Raw genomic sequence first — 18,199 nt, 5'->3', positions numbered from 1 at the left:
CACATCTCCAGTAAATACCTCTAATGGAGAAATTCTTTGTATTTCAAAGAAGAGTAAGCTAGTTAACGCATTTACCTCATTGAGAGAATTCATACACAATACTGCACAATATTGCTGCATAAGGTATAGTAAGTACATGAAAATTGTACTTGGAAAGTCACCTAAACCTAACAAATGACTAAATAGATTAAAGAATGTGAAAAAATATTCTAAAATTTTGGAGTTGAAAATGGTTGTCAGTAAGGGTAATAAATAGGGATGATTAAATCTATAAAGATTCAAATTCGCCAATTCGCATGGATTTTACAGAAAAAAATAGATTTGCAGCGAAGTTTGCAGATTGAATGTTCCTTACTCCGCTCTGGGGTCATTCCAGACCCCCGTAGGGTGTAAATAAAAAAATAACTCCTCTCCACTCATCTATCCCACTACCCCCACAGCCATCCATCTTGTCCTCTATGCCTCTTCTTTTCCCCTTGTTTCGTCTAACGTATTAACTTTAGTCTCTTCACTATAGGTCGTGGCTTTTGACTTGACTAGGCCTCAGAAGCCACTGTAACGTTGTGACCTTACAACATGTGGTGCCATGACATCACGGCACACAATGATGTCCGAGGCCTAGTCAAGCCGGAAGCCAGGGCCCAAAGTGAAAAGGCGAAAGGAAATGCACACGACAAGGGAAGGGGGAAAGAAGAGGCACACAGGAGAAGACAAGGGGCTGCAGCGGGACAGGTGAGCCATGAAGTGAGTATTATTCATTTAATTTTGTTTTTTAACCATTTGCCTTGCCATCTGCGGCTCAGCCAAATAGCGGCTGCAACTTTCTACCATTTTTCTGAATTTGTGCGAAGAGAAAATGGATTTTTGTAAAATTCAAGGAGAATTTAATTCTTTTTGAATAAATGTGTTCATCTGTAATAATAAACATATATTGGACATAGTGGATTTAACTTTTTTAACAACTGGTAGGGGCAATTATACAAATGATTTTTCCACAATAGCCTGCATAGTTATAAATGAAGCATCTGATGTAGGTGGCTTGGACCCATTTTATGTTTTTATGATTTTCTAGTAATCAGTTCAGTGTGTGGTATTGTGAACATATGCATGCAGGTTTTTGTTTTTTTACTATACATTTATGGATTAATTGGCATTCATTTATAGTTTATAAAGCTGTTGATATCATTTGTACTTTTATTGAAATTCAGTATCACTGTTGCACATCCAATGCTAGACCCGTAGATATGCATGCTACATAGCGCTGAAATGTCACAAGTGTCTCCTAAACGGTCACACTTGTCGGTACTAATCCTTTTTGACTTGATTGACATTTCTTCGAGGAGGATACATGATCACAAGTCAGCTCTAGTGGCATCCAGTATAACGGCAGAGCGCAACTGAAGAGAAAGAGAAATACACCTCATTTCACTGCACATACGCTGGAAGTCACTGACGTTGCCTTATGATGACATTTGCTAGCCAGAGTGATGTCGCATTGGAAAGGGGACAGTTAGCATGACTGTTAATAAGAGATTACCCGCCTCAGTGAATCTTCGGTGGTAATTAGCCTGAGGCATACCATGGTAAAACTTTGTGGGAACACAACATTTAAAACATTAGTTCCTGAGTTTTATACCAGTAATGACTATTTAGTGAGGTAAAGTGTCGTGACTGGTTCTCTTTAAATGATTGTACATGATAAAATGGGCCCATTTTTAAAAAAATAAGCAGAAAGTGTGAAGAAATAATGCCCTGTATTCATAAATAATAAATTATGTGGGACTTTTACATTATATACTGTATATCTTTATAATTTCACTAATGACCCCTCACTTTTCTGAAAATTCCATATGAAATCTCTCAGAATAAGAGTCAGTAAAATTGCTACAAATACAGGCATGAAATACACAATACTGAATGTCCTCATGTCAATCACAAGCCAAATCAATGTTTGGATCAATATTCACTTGACTTTTCCACTGGCTTCAGGTGTCAAAATCAATGGAAAGTTTGTACCTGATAGTACAAACTCCAAGCAATACTGACTAAATGAGTCCTACTACCAAGGCTAGTTTTAGACAATGTTTGGCTCTGGACAAAATTAAAAGTTGGGCCCCAAATGCTAACATATTGCACCATTGCTTAGACACATTTAAAGTGCGTTTACATGAGTGAATTTCAGATCATTAAAAGAAAACCGATCAACTACATTCAATTTCTCCGGCGCTGTTTTACCAGCATTTTCATACATACTGATGAAGAATCATAAGGACAGAAGATCACTAATATCACTATTACACTCGTTCTGTCTCAATCTGGTATCAAGTTGTCAGCAGCACATGATCTGCTTACATCTGGCAACCTTCTGGCAAGAACAATAATTTTTGTTCTGGGATAAACAATCCAATCATCCAATGAATGAGCAATTTGTTTATTTGTTGGGTGATTTCCAATATATTTACATCTACGAGCGCTCATCTAAGCTCCTGGTATTTTTAAATGTGGATTCTACATACACTGCATGTTACACGTACACCCCATGCTACGCACACCATATGTTACTCAAATACTCCATGCTACACACGCAATGTATGTTGCACACACACATTCCATGTTACGCACATATAGTGTATGTTACAAACACACTCCAATCTACTCACACACTCAGTATATCACGCACACTCCATGCTACACACAAGCTCTATATTACCCACACTCTGTGTTACACACAATGTACTTTACACACATATACACCCACCATGCTACTCCATGTTTTTCAGACACACACACTGTATTTAACACACTCTGCATATTACACACACTGTATGTTATATATACACACTCCATGCTACACACATACACTGTATGTTACACACACTGGATGTCATACATCCACTGTATGTTGCACTTACACATACTGTATGTTTAAAGAAAACTCACTCCGTGCTAGACACATCGACACTGTATTTTACACATATACACACAATGTATGTTAGAAAACACACTCCACGGTCATTTTAGAATCACAGACTCCATACTACACACAAACACACATACAAAAACTCACACACAGTGTAGAGGACATACCAGGCTATCTTCTCCTCTCTAATTTTTCCATACTTCAGCAGGGCAGAGTGAAGGAACTTTGGTCACATGACGATGCCAGGACAATGCCAGGCCTGCCTACTTCACAGCATGAGTTTTGTATTGTATATTTGTGGAGATACCAAATGACAGTAAATTGTCAGTTTTTAGGATATTTCTAAGCAAAGGATAAAAACACTTATGTAAATTGTAATGTTTTATACAGAAAACAACCATGTCAGGTCGAGGGTGACACCATTCTGAAATAAAAACATACTACAATTGGCCATTGATGTTAGCAGAGTTTCGACAACATGCTGCCAGCTGCACATGTCGTTTCACTCAAATAACATTCCACAGTGATATGTCTAAGGGGTAATGTTTCTCCTTGTGGAGAGTGACAAGCCAAGCTTCCTCACTCTAACATGCTTGGCTTGTCACTCTCCTCAAGGAGAAACATTACCCCAGAGACCCCAGTCGAGAGCCTCTTACCTAGCCAAATCAGATCTCATACTTTGTACTGATGAGGGGCAACACCCCAAAACACTGTCTACAAATTGAGATTCTGGTTTGGCTTTTATCCTAAGTCATATTGCAAGGCTTGTTAAAGAGTCGACATTGACTTTTAGGATCGCTGCTTCCAATAGGTGATTAGTCCAATAGAGGTTCAAGTCCTCTTCCTCTTTGAAGAAAAAGTTTTACGTAGACCTGGCATTGACTAAAACTCCCACACCAGCTTGAAGGCAGAGATTTCAATCACTGGAAACAAAAAAAAAAACTGAAGATGATATTTTTGGAATCAACAATGAATCAAAAACCTCTAAAATAAAATACTAATAGATTGATAAAACCTATTCATAGCTAAAAGTAACTCAAACATATAGTAGTTGTTCAGACTGAAATTTACTGTATTAATGCAAATATCTTATATACAGTAGATACAACTGAGTAAAGTGATGTTATATCCTGTGTTGCTACAGGGGACCAGTATAGACCAGCAGGGGACAGAATCCAGTGTTGGGGACCGGAACACCACAGCTGGTTTCAGCACACAAGGTTGGTAAAATATCTTTTTTGCTAAAAATTCCATTTTGAACTGATTTACAGAATATTGCTCTTTAGGCTGTAACTAATCTTCTTTTCCTTCATGGTATTCATATATATTTACATTCAAGTATACTGTAATTGTTACTTTTTGGCAGAAACCTAACTGACTTTTTGTACATAACATACTAAGTATAAAACTTCTGTACCCCATACTTTCCTGTTTACATTACTGTGTTTGGAGAAGTGTCTATAAATCTCAGGGTACGTATGGTGAGGCTTTTAGAATGTCTTAATGCCTCCAATGTGTTTAATGAACAATTCTCCTCACTTCATCAAGGTTTTAATTACAAATATATAGTGGACCTAATATGCATTATTTTTAACTAATGCTTTAAAGCTTATTTGTAGAAGTTTTTTCAAAATGATTTTAATGTGCGAAAACTATACAAAATTATTTAGAAAAAGGTAAAATGTGATGCTTTAATGCTAATATTATAATAATAACTATAAATCTACTATTTGGGAATATTAAACAGATAAAATACACATTTGTTTTGTTGAGACCATACTGGTTTTAATGGAACTCTAGGTATGATGCCCTATTTGCAAAGCAATAAAAAGCCCTTAGTTTGGTTCATCTCAAAGAGAGCAATATTTGCCCTAGATAGTAGACAGTATTGCATTCAAGCTAAAGACTACGTAACTTGACCTAAGTTCTCTTTAAGGGAATCAGTTATTGGCTTAATTATGACCTGTGACAATGTTTCCTGCAGGCTAAAGGTAGCATCCAGGAATGGCTAGTAGAGACCACTGAATCTACAGAAATTCGATTCATGAGATTTGCTCAAATTCAGCCAGAAGTTGTATTGAATTTATTTGAAGCAAATAAAAATGGTGATAAAATCCATTTATTATGCCCCAAGGTCTCTCCAGACCCCAGAGCATAATAAAAGTTTAAAAAATAGAAAAACATTATATTAACTTTGCCCCTCACCTGTCCTGACACCAAAACTTCCCACCTGACTTACTTCCTCCCTCCAGTTTCAGTCTTCTTCACTCTTCAGCACCTATTGGTAGGATTAGGCCTAACACAATATGATGACATACTTCATACCGTGATAAGTTGATGTCATCTGATCCCCAGTAATCACTGGAGGCGCCGAAGAATGAAGACACAATAGAAGACTGTAGCTGGAGGTAGAAAAAGAGCTAATGGAGAACCGCATGGGGAGCCGCAGTGTCAAAATAAATTAGGAATGAGGGGAGTGCAATTTATATTTTATTTGCTAATTATTTACCAGCCCCCCAAAAAATTAGTAAAATGGGGGTGAGCAGACGGCCATTTTGCTTGAGTCGAGCGAATGGAATTGTAAAAAATATTGGTTTCTAGAAAGTCCAAATTTTTTGTAAAATTTGAAACAAATTAAATTTGTCTTGAATTGTTTCACTAATCTCTAATGACTACTGCTACTTAGGATAGGATCAGGAGATCAATGCCTTTGAAAAGAGTCCATCAGAATTGGTTGAAACAATTTTCAGGGCCAACAAGGGTGCACACACATGGGAGCTTATATTATGTTTCTCACTTGGCGCAGCTGCTCTCTTATCTATGTGATTGACCTCCTCCACAGCTCACCTGGGATGGAGGAGTGAGCTACGTATAGGATCTTCAGAGTAAGGAGACTGACAGCCTAATATTTCCATTATATAAGATTAGTATATGAGTGTATGTGTGTGTATGTGTATATGTACAGTATGTGTGTGTGTGTGTATGTTTGTGCCAGTGTGCATGTATGTGTGCGTGTGCGTATAGCTGTGTATGTGTGTTTAAATGGCTGTGTATACAGTAGTGTTCAAAATAATAGCAGTGTGTTCAAAAACATGAGTTAAGCACAAAATCTTTATACTAGTTTTTATTTCCATGCATTGGAAATATTGCACACTGTTTTCTAATTCAAAACATGAAGAGAAATGTATATAATTTTAACTACTTTACAGAAAATAACATTAATGAACATTGGGCTGTTCTAAAAAACAGCAGTGTCTGCATTTGTCTTTAAAAACTCACAATATGAACTCTTTTTTGAGGATTTAGTATTCTCACTAATCACTAACCTAATCACTAACCTAATATTTAGTTGTATACCCACAGTTTTTTAGAACTGCTTCACATCTATGTTGCATAGAGTCAACTAACTTCTGGCACCTGTCAACTGTTATACCAGCTCAGGATGCTTTGACTACATCCCACAATTATTTGGCATTTGTTGGCTTTTCTTCAGAAACGGCATTTTTGATGTCACCTCACAAGTGTTCTACCGGATTAAGGTCTGGGATTGGGCTGGCCGCTCCATAACCTCGATTTTGTTGGACTGGAACCAAGATGTTGCTTGTTTACTGGTATGTTTAGAGTCGTTGTCTTGTTGAAACACCTATTTCAAGGACATATTCTCTTCAGCATAAGACAACATGACCTCTTCAAGTATTTTTATATATGAAAACTGGTCCATGATCCCTGGTATGCGGCATATAGGTCCAGCACCATAGTAAGAGAAACATGCCCATATCATGATGCTTGCACCACCATGCTTCACTGTCTTCAGAGTGTACTGGGGCTTGAATGCAGAGTTTGGGGGTCATCTGACGAACTGTCTGCGGCCCTTGGACCCAAAAAGAACAATTTTACTTTCATCAGTCCACAAAATGTTTCTCCATTTCTCTTTAGGCCAGTTGATGTGTTCTTTTGCAAATTGTATCCGCTTCAGTTCATGTCTTTTTTTAACAGTGGGACTTTGCAGGGACTTCTTGCTAAGAGATTAGCTTCACACAGGCATCTTCTAACTGTCACAGTACTCACAGGTAACTTGAGACTGTCTTTGTTCATTCTGGAACTGATCATTGGCTGAGCCTTTGCCATTTTGGCTATTCTTCAATCCATTTGAATAGTAGTCCTCAGTTTTCTTCCACGTCTCTCTGGTTTTGCTTTCCATTTTAAAGCATTGGAGATCATTTGATCTGAACAGCCTATCATTGTCTGCACTTTTTTATACGTTTTACCCTATCTAATCAACTTTTTAATCAAAGTATGCAGTTCTTATGAACAATGTCTCGAACAACCCATATTTCTCAGGCTTTCAAGGAGAAATGCATGTAAAACATGTGCTGGCTTCACCCTTAAATAAGAGCCACCTGATTCACACCAGTTTCTTCAAAGAATGATTGACCTCACTAATTGAACTCCACACTGCTATTATTTTGAACACTCCCCCTTTCAATTAATTATTCAAATACGCAGACTCAAAAACATGCAGATCATGAATGCTGAGCCTGTTGGTTTTCTTAGAATCTACTGCACCAACTGGTAAATGTTTTGACATGTGGTAATATAATTTATACAAAAAAAAAGCAGTGAATAATCTGGTTAGTCATATTGGACACTACTGTATATGTGTGTGTATCTGTGTGTGTGCATGTGTATATATGTGTGTGTTTAGCTATGTGTGTATGTATATGTGTGTGTGAACATATTTGTTTTTGGTTCATGTATGATACTGTAATTGTAAAGAATAGGAGAATCAACCTGACTTTTTAAAGGGTTATTTAGCAAAAATCGAGTTATCCCCGATCCATAGGACAGATGATAACTTGCTGATCATTGGGGATTCGACCTCTGGACCCGCTAAATATTCTGAGAACAGGGCTATGCAGTCCAGTCTTGAATGTAGCAGAGGTGTGCATACTTGGCCTCTGTTCTGTTCATTATCTATGAGCTGCTGAGCGATGCGCTCAGTTATTTCCATCAGTTTCATAGACAATGAATAGAGCAGGAGTCGAGCATGGGCACCTCCAATTCATTCATGGCTAAGCTGCACAGTCTCTTTTTCAGAATCACTAGGGGTCCAAGTTGTCAGACTCCCAACAATCAGTAAGTTATCCCCTATCATCGGGATAACTTGATTGTTTTGGGAATAACCCTTTAAGACCAAACATCCTCTGTTTAGCATATACATCATGATGCATATGTTAAACAGTTGCCTCCTATGAATGCCATACAGTGGTTTCAACATCCACTGTAAAAAAAATATAAATATTTTAGGTATGTCTTTTACAGGATACCGTTGTATGGAATAGTGCAGTCGACTACACTATTCCATACTTTTGTTTGCAGTATACTACCAGATACCAGACATATAATTTAACAAAATATATACATGGTTGGGCTCTGCCAGTTCCTAGCAGTTATCACTAGTGTTGAGCGAGCATGCTCGACACTGCTCGGTACTCGCCCGAGCATCTCACTACTCGGGATGTTCGGCGAGCACCGAGCATTTTCGGGTTACTCGGGCGGGTGCTCGGATCTCCGCCCTGCATGTTTGGCACTCTTTACAGAGCCAATGAACATGCAGGGATTGCCAGCCAGTCACTGTAATGCCGCAGCCATGTTGGTTGTGGGCATTACAGTGATTGGCTGGCTGCACAGCGTCACCTCGAGTATTTAAAACCGGGCGCCGCCATCTTGGACACAGTCGCTCCAGATCAGACAGTGTAGGGAGAGTGCTGCTGAGCTAGGGAGAGATTTATACTGCGAAATAGGTAGTGTAGGGTCTCTAAAGCCTGAAAAATCAAACAAACAGTCCTTCTGAGGACTAATATCCATCCCAGATATCAGGCAGGCAGGCTGTATAGGAGACGCAGTGGTTATACCAACAAACACTGCATTACAGTCCTGTGTGCTGCTGCTGCTCAAATTGCTAGACTTAGCCCCAGGTCTCAGGGGCCAGGAAAAATCCTTTTTTTTTCATCTAAATCCTCTTTTTTTATTTCCCTCAGTCAGACTGTACAAATACCCATCTTATTAACCTTTTGGTATTTCCCCCCTCCCCAAAAAAAAATTGAGTGTGTCTGTGAGTGTTCAGACACAAATATATCTATTTAAAAGAGTCTGGTTTTGGCCAGATAACTAGAACTGTGGTTTTGCAGTTCCATGGTTCAAATCTCTGTATTATCCACTTTTTTGCCTTTTTTCCATAAAAAAAAACAGTTTGAGTGTCTCGCTGACTCTTCAGACACAAATATATCTATTTAAAAAAGTCTGGTATACGCCAGGAAATTAGAACTGTGGTTTTCCTCTTCCACGGTTCAAACCTGGGTGTTATCCACCTTTTTGCCTTTTTTCCATAAAAAAAAACAGTTTGAGTGTCTCGCTGACTGTTCAGACACAAATATATCTGTTTAAAAGATTCTGGTGTAGGCCAGAGAACTAGAACTGTGGTTTTCCTCTTCCATGGTTCAAATCTGGGTGTAATCCACCTTTTTGCCTTTTTTACATAAAAAAAAAACAGTTTGAGTGTCTCGCTGACTGTTTAGACACAAATATATCTGTTTAAAAGATTCTGGTGTAGGCCAGAGAAATAGAACTGTGGTTTTCCTCTTCCACGGTTCAAATCTGGGTGTAATCCACCTTTTTGCCTTTTTTACATAAAAAAAAAACAGTTTGAGTGTCTCGCTGACTGTTTAGACACAAATATATCTGTTTAAAAGATTCTGGTGTAGGCCAGAGAAATAGAACTGTGGTTTTCCTCTTCCACGGTTCAAATCTGGGTGTAATCCAGGTGGTGGATGATCTAGTAACTGACCCAACGTGGCAGGAGGACACGCAGAGTGAGGCCAACAGCACACAGGGGGAGGGAGGCAGAGTACCCCAACAGGCAGGAAGAAGCAGTGTGGTGGCCGCAGACAGAAGGCGGGCAACCGTTCCCCGTAACACCAACACAAGGAACGTTGCCAGTACAACCGGTAGGTCTTCCAGAGTCTGGAATTTTTTTAAAGACTCTGCTGATAACCCCAAAAAGGCCATTTGTACCACCTGCCAGGCAAGCATCAGCATAGGTGACAAAACTACCAGCCTAACCACCACCAGCATGATCAGGCACATGTCAACAAAGCACCCGACTTTGTGGGGCGAACCTCAGGGTCCACGACCAGTGTCAGCGGGTGTCACCACTGCTTCTTCCGCTGTTGTGTGTGTAATAGAACCTCCTGTTGTGCGTGCAAGGCAATCCCCTGTCCATACTGCATGCAAAGATGCCCCCACCTCTCAGTCTTCACTTGTTATGGCAGTTTCTCAGCATCAACGTCCATGTCCCACCGCAGCATTCAATTGTCCATATCCCAGACCTTTGAACGAAAGCGCAAATTCGCAGCCAACGCCCCGCAGGCCACAGTCCTAAATTCGCACATTGCTCAACTGCTTGCGTTGGAAATGCTGCCTATTAGGCTGGTGGAGACGGAATCCTTCCGCAACCTTATGGAGGTGGCTGTCCCTCGGTACTCGGTCCCCAGTCAACACTATTTTGCCTGGTGTGCCATCCCCGCACTACACAAGCACGTGTCCCAAAACATCTGCCGTGCCCTCAACAACGCTGTTACTTGGAGAGTCCACCTGACAATCGACACGTGGACAAGTGCTTGTGGCCAGGGACGGTACATCTCCCTGACGGCACACTGGGTAAACATAGTGGAAGCCGGGACCCAGTCGGACCTTGGGTGGAACACATCCTCCCCACACAAAGGATTGCGGGCCCTATGTCAGTCAGAGTTGCCCCCACAGTGTACAGCTCCTGCGCATCATCCTCCTCCTCATGTTCAGTCTCCATCTCAGATATCAACACATCAGTTACAAGCTGGAAGCACTGCAGTACTGCCTCAGCCAAGCAGCAACAGGCTGTGCTGAAACTCATAAGCTTAGGTGATAAACCTCACACTGATTGTGAGTTGTGGACAGCTGTGAAAGAGCAGGCAGATCTGTGGCTGAGACCGCTGAACTTACATCTAGGCATGGTCGTGTGTGACAATGGCCGTAATCTGGTGGCGGCTCTGAGGCAAGGTGAGATCACACACGTACCATGCCTGGCTCATGTGCTTAACCTCATGGTTCAGCGGTTTCTTAAATCGTACCCCAAGTTGCCAGATCTGCTCGTCAAAGTACGCCACCTGTCAGCTCATTTTCGGAAGTCGGCTACAGCTTCCGCTGCCCTTGCTGTGTTGCAGCAGCGTTTTCAGCTTCCGGCACACCGACTGGTGTGTGATGTCCCCCACACGTTGGAACTCTACCCTCCACATGTTGCAAAGGATTTGTGAGCAGAAGAGAGCAGTTGTGGAGTACCAGCTGCAACAAGGCCGTCGATATTCAGGTCAGACTCCACACATAAGACCTGAGGAGTGGACCTGGATGTCTGACATATGTACCATCCTGACAAACTTTGAGGAGTCCACCAAGATGGTGAGTGGCGATGACGCCATCATTAGCGTCAGCATCCCACTTGTCTGTCATTTGCAACGCTCTCTGCAGAGAATTAAAGAGGAGGCATTGCAGCCAGAGTATGATGAGATGGATCAAGAAGCCGTAGCGGGCGATTACACACAGCCCAGCCTCATCTCATCCCAACGTGCATTGGGGGACAATGAGGGAGAGGAGGAGGAAGAACAGGAGCTGGTATCATGCGCTGTAGACGGTAGTACCTGTACAACTGTCATACTGTCGGTTCAGCGTGGGTAGCCTGAGGACAGGGGGGAGGAGGAGGAGGAGAGCATGGTCAGTCGTCATCTTGGTGAGGACACAGTCTTGCCCGTTACCAGTCTGGCACGCATGGCTGACTTTATGTTATGCTGCCTTAACCGTGACCCTCGCGTTGTCAAAATGTTGGGTGACAGTCATTACTGGTTGGTGAGACTTTTAGACCCCCGCTAAAAGGAGAACTTTCACTCTCTTATTCCTGAGGTGGAGAGGTCTACAAAAATGGGGCAGTACCAGAAGGCCCTTGCTGCAGAACTGTTAAAAAAATTCCCATCTGAACACGCTAGCGGCAGAGGTCACAGTTCGTTGACCAACCAAGGCATACAGGCGAGAGAGACGCAACTCCAATCCAGCAGAGGCAGGGGAACACTGTCAACATTCTGGGACAGTTTTCTGAGACCCGCCCACCTTACAGGCCCTGAGGCGCACTGTACTCTCACAAGGAGTGGAAAGTTTCAAAAGATGGTGAGGGAGTACCTTGCCGACCGTACCAGTGTCCTCCGTGATTCCTCTGTGCCTTTTAATTATTGGGTATCCAAGCTGGACACTTGGAATGAACTCGCTCTGTACGCCTTGGAGGTCCTTGCCTGCCCTGCCGCTAGCGTGTTATCGGAGCGTGTTTTTAGTGCCGCTGGGGGAATTATAACTGATAAGCGCACTCGCCTGTCAACTGACAATGCTGACAAGCTGACCCTTATCAAAATGAACAAGGGCTGGATTGGGCCAGACTTCTCATCACCACCAAATGACAGCAGAGTAACATAAAGTCAAATCCACTGTGTTATTTTGGGAAGTGTGCTCCCATGCACCGCTTCACACCCACACATGGGTATACGCTTCCTCATTTCGGCTGTTTTTTGCTCTTCTCCTTATCCTCAGCCTCCACCACCACTATACCACCAGGGTGACTGTGGTCCGTGTTGCCAGCATTGCAAGTTCCTCCGTCCTAAATTTTGGCAGCTTTTGCTTGGAAGGCATAGGCAAAGACTATGGGAGACCCACTCCCCAATAATGTGAATAATGTTTTTAATATGCTGTACTGCATGGCTCTTGTAAGGGGCATTAAAATCGTCTTGTTAAGCTACTGTGACCTCCACGTCTCTTCCAAGGGTCATTGATATTGTCTTTTTATTCCACTGGGACCTCCACGTCTCTTCCAAGGGGCATTGATATTGTCTTTTTATTCCACTGTGACCTCCACGTCTCTTCCAAAGGGCATTAAAACCATCTTGTTAAGCTACTGTGACCTTCACGTCTCTTCCAAGGGGCATTAAAACCATCTTGTTAAACCACTCTGAACTCCACGTCTCTTCCAAGGGGCATTAAAACCGTCTTGTTAAACCACTCTGAACTCCACATCTCTTCCAAGGGTCATTGATATTGTCTTTTTATTCCACTGGGACCTCCACCACTCTTCCAAGGGGCATTGATATTGTCTTTTTATTCCACTGCGACTTCCACCACTCTTCCAAGTGGCATTGATATTGTCTATTTATTCCACTGTAACCTCCACCACTCTTCCAAGGGGCATTGATATTGTCTTTTTATTCCACTGGGACCTCCACGTCTCTTCCAAGGGGCATTAAAACCGTCTTGTTAAACCACTCTGAACTCCACGTCTCTTCCAAGTGGCATTAAAACCATCTTGTTAAGCTACTGTGACCTCCACGTCTCTTCCAAGGGCAATTAAAACCATGTTGTTAAACCACTCTGAACGCCACAGCTCTTCCAAGCGGCATTGAAATGTTGTTTTTAATTACCTCTAACCTCCACGACTCTTCCAACGGGCATTGCATTTCCTCCTAATTTTAGTCAGCTTTTGCGTTTCAATGCATAGGTGAACACTAAGGGAGACCCACTCCCCAATAATGGGTAGAGGGTTTTTAGTACGCTGTAATCTACGTCTGTTTCAAGGGGCATTGCAGTTCCTCGTAATTTTTGGAAAGCTTTCCATTCACTGCTTAGGCCAACAGTGTACAGGAGACCCAGTTGCTATAAATGGAAAAAACGGTTTAGTTAAGGCCCTCTGACCTCCATGTCACTTCCAAGGGGCATTGGAGTGCCTCGAAATTTTTGGTAGGCATTGCACTCACTGTATGCCCTATAGCTGTGTAGCCGAACCGCTCCTTTTGGTACAGAAACATATCCTACAAGACATGTGTGGTTGATTGGCCTGATATTGATGTGAATGGTCCCTGTTCCTCCTGCTTTTTTCTTTTGCCACCACCTCATCGATCATTCATCACCTGAAGCTTTGTTTTAACGGGAGTCATAGAACTGGGATAGTAGCAGGAAAACATCCAGCAATCCTCGGAGGAGTTAGGATATGCGCCAAAACGCTGACCACCTCAGGCCTAGCCGCTACTACATACATGCGCTTGCATTCCAAGAAACAGAAAGCTAAGGAGATGGATGACCTCATGATCATGAATAATTTACTCATTGTGTAGGAGGCCGACCACTGATGCTGTCTACCTTCTGAACTTTGTGTTGAAGCCTGATTGACCCAGGACCCGCAATCCTCTATGTCTGGAGGACGTGTTGCATCCCAGTGTCCAACTGTGTCCCGGCTTCCACAATATTAACCCAGTGTGAAGGCGTCAGTGAGATGGACCATCCCTGGCCACATTCACTTGTCCACGTGTTTGTGGTTAGGCTGTCCTTCCCACTAAATGAACTGGGGAGGGCTCAGGTAATGTTTTGGTATGCACGCTTGTGTATAAGGCGCACCGGGACAAATAGGGGTGGCTAGGGACCGTTTATGGACACCCGGCCGCCCCCAGGCGGCTGGGGACCGTGTGTGGGCACCCAGCTGCGGGGCGGCTGGGGACCGAGTATGGACACCCGGCCACCCCCTGGCGGCTGGAGACTGAGTATGGATACCAGGCCGCCGACGCAGCCATGACGTGGTGGCCAGATTCCGCCTCCACAAGCCTAAAAGGCCTCATTTCAAGTGCAAGCAAGCTAGCAGTATGGTATTGCAGCCTGGGGGTGGGTGGGTGGCAGGCTGCACACTTAAGCTTGCATTCCAAGAAAAGAAAGCAGATGCTAACTTCTATCATCATCATCATGCTCCTCACCTTGGCACTCTCAACTCCCCTGATGGAGAAGCCAGGGCCCACCGGAAGAGTCTCTGGTTGTCTGGTGGGCTCGTCCAATGCTGCCCTAAAGCAGGCCAGGCTAAGAAAAGTGTGGGGAAGGTTCCCGGGACAAATAGTGGCGGCTGGGGACTAAGTATGGAGACCTCGCCGCCTACGCACCAATGAGGTAGTGGCCAGCTTCGGCCTCCTCCAAACTAAAAGGCCCCATTTCATGTGCAAGCTAGCAGTATAGTATTGCAGCCTGCGGGTGGGTGGGTGGTTGGCTGCATATTTGCGCTTGCATTGCAAGGAATGGGGGAGGTACAATTGAACACTGCCCTGGGACAAGGACTTGCACGGGGATAGTTGCAAGTCTGCATCTTCTGATGTGGCAAGGATCACTTCTTATGGGCACACTTTTAGGCAGTGACCTGGGTGTCAGAGATGCTTCCTGGGGTCCCTATGCTTTTCCCATGTCTTTTCAGCACTGTATGCATGTGTCACACAGCACATGGCCAGATAACGTTGTAAAATGTTAAAATGACATTTCCCGGTGAATGCATTTGTCACGGTTGAAAGCAATACAAAAGTGCAAAAACGCATAAAAAATGGTACTTGTGAACATAGCCCAAGGTGTGGAGGAGTATTTTTGTTTTTGGTTATTTATTTTACCTTATACCCAAGTCTTTACCCTGGAAAGGATGTTCCTTAACATATTTCACAGGAAAACAGTTTCAGTTTAGTTTTTGAACGTTTTATTGTGAGCCCGTAAAAGTGGCTTAATACCGCTGACCACGTTGTTGACAGCAGTGACCTGGGGGTCAGAAATGCTTCCTGGGGCGATCCCCATGCTGTCCCCATGTCATTTGAGCACTGTCACTATTGTTTTGGGCACATTTTAGACTTTCTACAGACTGCCGGGGGTGCCGCCGCAAAAATGCTCGGGTCTCCCATAGACTAACATTGGGCTCGTTGCTCGGGTCGAGCACCCGAGTATCACAATGAGCTCGGCCCGAGCTTCGAGCACGCGAGCATTTTAGAGCTCGCTCAACACTAGTTATCACGTAACCATGAGTATGCGCTTTGCTCACTTACTGTCATGTGCCAACTAGAATGTCAGCCATGTCTTGCAATGTTCTATTCACAGAAGTAGATGACACTAGCTGTCATTCGACTGCAAGTATGACTGCGCTGGAACCAGCAGAGCAAAATCATATATATATATATATATAAGAAAAATGTGGGGAGGGCCTGTGATTTTTATGGGAGTAATATGTAATGCTTTTCATGTATTCTTCTTTTCTTGGAGAATGTGCTTCCTACAGAACATGAAGGCCTATTTTAAAAAAAATTTTGCTGTATATTAAGAGATCAGTTGAAGCAACCTATTATGTGTTGTAGGCTCTATTATTAATGGATATATGTCAGCAGGTCCCAATCTTTAAAGAGAACCTGCCTTGCAAAAAAAAACGCTACTAACCTGAAGCTATGTGGTCAATCTGCAGGTTAATAGAGTACTGAAGCTGTGCAGCCACTGCTCTGAGGGAAGCGCTGCTGGGAGAAAATTAACTTTATTCCTTCCAGCATCCCTGGGCTTTCTGTCATAGGGGTACGGCTTGTGCGGCTACAGTCACCGCTCAGTGTATAGTGAGCGGTGGCTGTAATCACAGTCTATAATTGGCTGAAAACTAGATCTAATGGTAAGCCAGATGTCAGACAGTGAACTTTTTTCCTCCTGGCAGCTGGGCTCTCAGTGCGATGGCAGCAAGGCTTCAGAACGATATTAACCTGCAGATTAACCCCACATCTGCGGGTTAATAGCATTTTTTACAAGGCAGGTACCCTTTAAGTCATTTGTTTAAATGACATAAAAAGTTCCATTTAACAATATTACTCAGTCTTGTGTAGAGAGACACCTGCAGAAACATCCAGACTGTCTAAGATCTGGCATACTAAACAGCTTGACCAAAGACTAGGATAACATTTCTTCATGGAACCGACATATTTTTTACAGCTATACAGTGATAGTTAAAAGCAATTCCAATCATTACCTTTCCTGTTAGTTGCTGCTTGCCTGGGTGAAAGCAATATATGCAGACATATTGTCCTCTTCGGGGTGAATGAGATTCTATAGTGTAGTAGTCCCATTAGGTTTGCCCTCATTTGCTGCTTGTCCTGATGACAAATTTCCTCTGCAACAAAAAAGCCGTTCACATAAGGTGGAATACTGTCAGAAAAGAAAGATCAAGTAGAATATTTTCACCAAGCTTCTCACTATCACACTGAAATGTGGTACTGCAAATAAGGCCACATGAAATACTTTAGTCATCTAGGCACTTTAGCATTTAGGTATTTGAAGCATTACTAATACATATGCCATATTTTAGCATTGCTATTATTTACCCTTAGAATAGTGGCTTTAAAATTCCTTTAACCTGAATTCAAAGAAACCTAGTAGATGTTATTTTATTAGCTATTTTGGATAGATGGATGGCTTTAGAAAAGTATATTGACCCCTTATCGACATATGATGAACAGTTACATCATATGCCTTCTCCCTAACTTTGATGCCAGTTCAGGAACTGAGCCTGCATCTTTGCCAGCAGATGATGACTGTGTTATTAAGCCATCATCTGCCTCTAACAGTGGAGTGGAGCTCTGCCCATGGCGGTTAACTTCACTTCTTAAATGCCAGGTGTTCATAGGAGAACTTAGCCCCTGAGGAAGCCACATATTTGTGGCGTAACATGTGGTGTCTTTCACTCTCTCCCTTTCTTATCTCCTTGTGGGTTGCGTATGTGGCACCCCAGGGGTCTGGTTTCCACAGTAATAGCAGTATTACGTCTGTGAGCAGGTGGGAGGTCTCCTGGGCAGGAATCCTAAGCATGCCACACCTCCTGCCCAGTCCTGGGAGGGGAAGAACTTCCCCTACATAAACTGGGGCTGAGGCAGGGTTAGGGAGAGGAGTTCCAGACAGAGACGGAGTCTGGTCTGGACACGCAGAAACAGGGACAGAGAGACATCAGGAGCTCTGTAGGAGCCAAGGAGAAGCGCCAGGGGCTGGAGCTGTGCAGAGCTCGCCCTGGGAGAAGGTACTAAAACCGGACACAGGAGTCCGAGGCTGTGGGGACTAAGATATACCCAGCAGCAGAATCCATCCGGCAGGGGATTCCAGGTCCTCTGGCCATAAAAGCCCGGAGGCTCAGTCACAACGAAGGGACCAGCACCGCCATCCCGGAGCGGAGGCTAACAGGAGGCCCCAGGTCACCAGCCATACGGGTGAGCACCACACGGTATACCCAGGGACGTGGGCTACTTGTAACCGCTGAAAGCAGGGTAGCCAGGAAGGGTACAGACTAACCTGAAGGCCTACAACTCCACCTGGCCAGGGGAACTCCGGCTTACTCGCAGA

At 43.2% G+C, this 18,199-nt stretch overlaps 1 protein-coding gene across 3 annotated transcripts in view; it reads left to right on the top strand.

The window, feature by feature from the left end:
• Positions 1–18,199, top strand: part of ENTREP2 (endosomal transmembrane epsin interactor 2) — a 1,396,283-nt gene that overhangs the window by 1,259,460 nt on the left and 118,624 nt on the right. For all 3 annotated transcript variants that reach the window (XM_073652930.1, XM_073652929.1, XM_073652931.1), the window contains one exon: positions 4,065–4,140. In XM_073652930.1, the coding sequence (XP_073509031.1) occupies positions 4,065–4,140 (76 nt within the window). The remainder of the gene's footprint in view (positions 1–4,064; positions 4,141–18,199) is intronic.

Source organism: Phyllobates terribilis, unplaced genomic scaffold (assembly GCF_046119375.1).
Source record: "Phyllobates terribilis strain yellow unplaced genomic scaffold, ASM4611937v1 Scaffold_11__3_contigs__length_659146591, whole genome shotgun sequence".
Lineage (NCBI taxonomy): Eukaryota > Metazoa > Chordata > Amphibia > Anura > Dendrobatidae > Phyllobates > Phyllobates terribilis.
This window is presented reverse-complemented; position numbering and strand designations above follow the sequence as displayed.